Here is a 6,019-nt window from a genome sequence, read left to right on the forward strand (position 1 = left end):
CAAATCTCCTTAAACAGTCACAGACAGGTAATGTGGATATTGAGAACATTTGTCATAGTTAAATCTGGTCCAAAAATCAGGCTAATTCTGTAGTCAAAGGCAGCAGTTTATTTCCCAAAATGATGTTAGAACATGGCATACTTTGTTCTTATTGATATACTGCTATGGTGAATTAAAGAGGGAGTATATCAAGTTAACAGCTTAGTTTATACCTGGATAGATAGGATAGAGAGTTCTGGAAACACACAATCTAACAGATTCAAAAACTATACCTCCAGAAGGGGAGCAGCTTTCCTAACAATTAATCTCAAACACAGCATCCAGACTAGCACTACTCTCCATACTGATGTGTTCCTGGGATTTCATTATTTAAATGCAAACAGAATAGGTAATTATGCAGTCACTAGATCCATACTTTTAATATATACACTATGAAAATAGTGTGTGGTCTTTAAGGCAGTAGAACTTTGATCTTGTGTTGAATCTTTACCAGGAAGCATCAGCTGCTCGTGTCAGCGCTGTTATTTAAAGCAGGTGCTAATAGGCAGTCTCTCTTCCTGAAGACAGAGGCAATTCTGCCTCTCTCTACTGCAGAACTGGACATATAATGCCATTCATATATCAAAGGTGAAATACTGACTGCATAGAAACTACTGCTTTGTGGTAATGTATTTGGGGGTGAAATATATGTTTGGGAGAGATTATAAAGTCAATTGAACTGTACAGAGTGAAAAAAATGGTGTCTGCTGTCAAGCAAATTGAAACCATTTAATCCATTAAAAAACCCAAACATTCTTCCATAATAATGTTCAGGATCTCAGGGCTCTGTTACCTTTGCAAATGCCTGGTGTGCCACTGCCACAGAAAGCAGTAACTGAGCAGCTTTTGTAGGGCTTACCCAACTACCAGGGCTCTAGCTGATGCAGGCTTCCAGTCAGGAATAAGACAGATACTGGGTAAACCTTGTGATTATTTTTAACCACCTTAACTTGAACACTTTGGGGATATAGTGAATATCACTGTCCGTTCCCTCATCCTCATTCTGAGGTGGGATTCTCTTACCAGCTAAAACTATACCATAATGAGCTCCTCAAAGTGATCTTATATCTTTCACCACCCCTTCCTTGCCATACCCATTATATTCCTCAATTTGGAAAACAACTTAGATAATCTTTGTTTCATGTTTTACATTTCAGCTTTCCTGTATAAGCAAAATGAAGCAGTCAGGAGTGCTTTGAATTTCTGACATCACATGTGTTTCCATAGTGACAGCCACACTGTTTGCAGCAAAGCACAGACAGCAAGCCAGGTACCTGTTGCTTGGCAGAGGGCCTGCTCCAGGGAAGGGCTGGACTCTTCCAAAATGTCCTCAGACTGACAGCCTCCATGCACATTAATAGGTTGAGGGTACTCCACCCTAATATTCAAGTGTCAATTTTACACCCCAATGCTGGCCCCATTATGAAAAGTTTTAGCTAACCTCAGTTTTATTTGAAAATAATAGATTGTGAATAAGGTGCAAACAGAAATTGGCTGAATTAGTTTGGTGTTTCAGGTGTCCCCCATGCACTGGCAGTGAGTTTCTCTGCAGGCCATCACCATGTCATGCAACAGCATTTCCATTTTGATTAGATGGCTTATGAATCAGTAAGCTTCACCTCAGAAGAAACAAAAGACAGTAAGCCAAGTCAGAGTTGATACAAAATGTGTACAGCCTCTTCCTTTTATCTTTGCACAGAAAAAACCTGGAAACAAAACCATTTATATTTAGCTTGGTACACAGTCAACATTTAGGACTTACTGGGGTAATAATAATACTAATAATAAAAAGGCAAATCATGTTTATCAAATGCCCATGAAACAGTAGAACAGTATTCACTTGCTTCTTGCCACATTCCCATTTAGTCACTGCACATCCATAAATCAATAAGTAAATATGCCTGGCACCAACAGTCTTATTTACATGCATATACATGATGTAAATAAAGGCTCTTCTCCAGATTTTCGAAGATCATTTCACAATCACCACTTATTAAATATTCAGAGAAGAGCAAACCCAAACAAGATATGAACATGTTTACACTTAAATGAAAAAACCAGAAGCCTACTTAAAAAAAACACCAAAACCAGGAGACTGGCTTTGCAGATGCAGATTTCCATTTCCTGCCTGGAAGCAATTGAGAAGACCTGTGAACTGGCCCTGAGCTTGCCAATCAGTCCAAGATCACTGAGCCTTGCTCTGAAATAGTAACCTATCTCTCAGCTGAAAGTACTCACAAAAATGACATAGAAGGAAAGACACCTACCAAAGACACCAATAATGTGAATTAATTTTCTTAGAGGTATTTCCTGCACCTTTGTGCACTAGAACAAGAGAAAAAGAGCTCCCCTGCAAGCCATGGCATGGTTTCTTCTGCCTCCTTCCAGCAATCAAGCTGCTGAGTCCTGCAGCTCCTCAGCCTTGGACGTGAAGTTCTGTGCAGGTTCATGGCTGCTTTCCTATTACCATGCCAGACCAGGCAAGGGGCCAGAGGGGTGAGCTTAAATGCAGGCTTAATGACAAACCAAAGGCTGTCAGTCAGCCTTCCTCCTCCTGCACAGGTTAGTCATCCCTTTGCCCTACCCAGGCTACTTGTTGATCTTCACTTCCTAGTATTCTGGGGTGGTTAGGACAGCTATGCAGTATTTTTAGGTTGTGGTCTCCTCAGCTGTGTCACACAGCCAGTGGAAGTAATTCAGCCTGACTTTGACCTTGGGGTGGGTCACCATAGACTTAAGGGTTTTTCTGTAGGCAGCAGATACAGATGCCTCTCCAGAGCACCAATTAAGTTACATTTCCAAAGTATCCTCTGAACAAGCCGTTCCCTCTCTCTCCTTTAATTGAAGGGCAAACCCAGGGAGATTAGCCCTACAAGGCTGTAGCCAGGCAGAGAGTACCAGCCCCTCCATCTCACTGTTTCCATGCCCAGAACTTTAGACTAAATGGAAACATCATCTCCTCCAAATCTGTGTGTCAATCTTTCAAGACTCTCACACCCACTGTTCAAATAAAACAAGCATTCAGCTTAGGACTCTTTACCGCCAACTCTAAAAGCAACAAGCACTGACATTTTTTCCAGTTTTTTTCCAGGCACAGGAAATTTATCTACCATAAGGTCAGACAAGAGGCAGCATTTACCCAGATACTGAACAACATCAGAGACCAAGCAAAGTATCAAAGTAGAATCTGAAATTTCCTGAAAAACGTTGCTCTGATATTGGTAGGCTTTATGCTGAACACAACTACTCAGTATGCTCTCAAACACATTCCAATTGTTGCAGAAAATCAATCCCCATGCAATAAAATGGTGGGGGGCCCAATGCAAATCAACTGCAATTCTCTGGCAAAAATAGGACAGGATAAAAGTCTTTAGTAACAGCATGGTTTGATTTTCTAATTATCCTCTTTTTATTACAATGGAGAGAGATGTTATGGATTGTTATGAAGACGGATTTTGGAGCCGTGCCCCCCAGCTGCTCCTGGGCCAACCTTGGGTGTGAAGGTAGAAAGGCAGGACAGTGCTGCAGACAGAACATAGCCCCACTACTGGTTTACTGTTGTTGGAGAAACAGTATGTTTTAGCCAACACTCAATTTCCCAGATCATCGTGTACTTGCAGGAAGTAAAAATATCCTTTATTCTATTTCAAAGGGATAGGCAACAATACAGGTCTAGTTCTCTTAAATACTCCTTTATTTCACCTCTCACCCTATGAATTTCCATACAAAATAAGGCACAGCAGGGGCAGTGGAGGATACAACCCAAATATCCTACCTCATTTTCAGCCTTGAGGGAAGTCATACAGAAAAATGAAAGTGACATTTTCAGAGAACTTTTCCTGGATAGTAGAAAACAGAAGCAGATATTTTGAGAACAAGTTTTTGTTGAAGGCCACTCTACTGGCCTTTGAATTTGCACCCTCTTCTGCAGTACGACCCTGTACTTTCTTAGGAACCTACTGACACATCACTCTTGTCCTCATGAGAGGAATTCCTCCCTTCTGAAGAAGAGGGGAATTACATTAAGAGTGAGGACCTTTGCAAACATCAGATACCCTCTGCAGTTCAGCAAAACGGGACGCTCAGCCATAGAGCACATCTGCTCCCTGGGTGGGATGTTTACACATGTGTCATGTTTTTGTTCACAACAGTACTGTGGCAATGAGCCTGGGGCTGTTCAGGTCAATGTCAGCAATCAAGACTTCAATCAATCCAGAGAGAGCATTCATGGAAGTGAGGGAACAGATCATCACATCATTCAGACGGTAGGGCACCTTTTCCTGTTTCTAGTAGAGATCTTATGACAATTAGAGATAAGCACGTTGTGAGTAAAACAAAATAACAAAACAAAAAAACAAACAAAAAAGACAAACAACCCAGGGCATGTATATTATATATATTTGTAGTTTAGAAAACCACATTTTGAAAATACAGCATGCTGCATACTAACTATTGTTGCTAAGACCAGTCTCTGTGTAAAGAAGAGGTGACCCTACCATTCTCTTGCAAATCTCAGTAACTGAATTTAGAAAGTGCCAGGGTAACGAGTCTGCAAAGCACAACGCTCACTTGAAAAATGAGAACGGGAGGAGTAGTACACAGAGAAAAAATTGATATTCATTATCCAAAGTTTGTATTAAAGTGCCTTTTCAAACCAGGCCTGCCAGATGGAAATTATTTGTTCTCATACAATGTGAAAGAGAACAAAACAGGCTCAAAGACAAATACAGTCTCTGACGGTATCTCTAACATCAGTCTCCTGAAGTTACAGTACATTATTGTTGTCTTTTAAACAGGCTAAAGTCTTTGTAAATCAGCTCTCCACAATCTGTGAGACTGTATGGACACTGGCCCTCCACCAGACTTTTCTACTGCTGCTAGTAGTTGGGAGATGGCTTCTCCCCATCGGAGTTGAAATCACCCGGGATCAATTGTCTCAGCTGCTTCTCATGTTTGTGGGAACAGCAGCAGATATACTTGAATTTGCTAGTGAGACCTTGGACATTGAGGATGTTCGGTAAGGATTTTTTACTGACGATATTTGTGTAATGTGCAGTGTTCAGACTGGTAAAACTGTGTTTCCCATAAAAGCAGAAGGCTGCATTCAAGGACTCTGTGTGCCTGCTCTTGCCTTTCCCTGTGAAAGTCCTGTGAGCTTTGTTGGGGATTACTCATGTGTTGCCAGCAGAGAAGCATGTCACATCATCACAATGAAAGGGTTCAGGGAGCCAAACAAGCAGCCTGACTGCCAGGAGTTCTAACAGCTGCAGGAGCTGAAACACTGGATACACAGTAAGCCTCCTTCAGGTTAATGAATTGTTTCAGATGGGCAAGGAAGCAACTAGAACTGGCTTAAGTGATTCATTACCCAAGTTGCTTCTTTGGTTATCTCATGTGTACTTCATGGTAGAGTGACAAAGTGTTCAAAGATAAGAAGAAAGGGAATGACATAGTCTGGTGTGAATTTTCAACACTGATCTCTCCCAGAGAAAGTAAGCTCACCTCCCCCTCACACTGCTGAGAGATGAGCTGTGAACATCCATCATAAGGAAAGAGTCACAGAAGAGGTTCATCCTCTCTAACAAATACTATTTTATTTTTTGTAAATATCATAGCAAGGCTTTTAGAGCAGGAAAAGAGTCCTTCCCACTTGGCAGAGAAGCTTCAGGCTTGCAAGGAACATGTAATCACTACAAGGGTAAAGATATCCCCTCTGAGCCACAGAGTCTATTCTCATATGCTTATTATTGTAACATTAGCTTCAGATATTTAGTGTAATTACACAGCTGGAACATGTAAGCCTTAACAGCAAAAATCCCATACAAAAAGGTGCTTCTGATTTCCTTAGTGTTGCATTGTAAAAGCACATATAAATAAACCAATCACTGTTTCACTCAGCTACCCTTTAAATGATTACAAACACTACAGGAAGCTTTTTTGTGATCTCATAAGGAAACTGCATCTTCATTTTTATCACTCT

General features: G+C 41.0%; 1 protein-coding gene across 1 annotated transcript in view; it reads left to right on the top strand.

The window, feature by feature from the left end:
* TMEM26 (transmembrane protein 26) overlaps positions 1-6,019 on the top strand; it is a 16,532-nt gene that overhangs the window by 4,423 nt on the left and 6,090 nt on the right. The window contains 2 exon segments of the mRNA XM_031060724.1: positions 4,191-4,304; positions 4,836-5,066. Coding sequence (XP_030916584.1) covers positions 4,191-4,304; positions 4,836-5,066 — 345 coding nt within the window.

Source organism: Geospiza fortis, unplaced genomic scaffold (assembly GCF_000277835.1).
Source record: "Geospiza fortis unplaced genomic scaffold, GeoFor_1.0 scaffold92, whole genome shotgun sequence".
In the NCBI taxonomy this organism is placed as follows: domain Eukaryota; kingdom Metazoa; phylum Chordata; class Aves; order Passeriformes; family Thraupidae; genus Geospiza; species Geospiza fortis.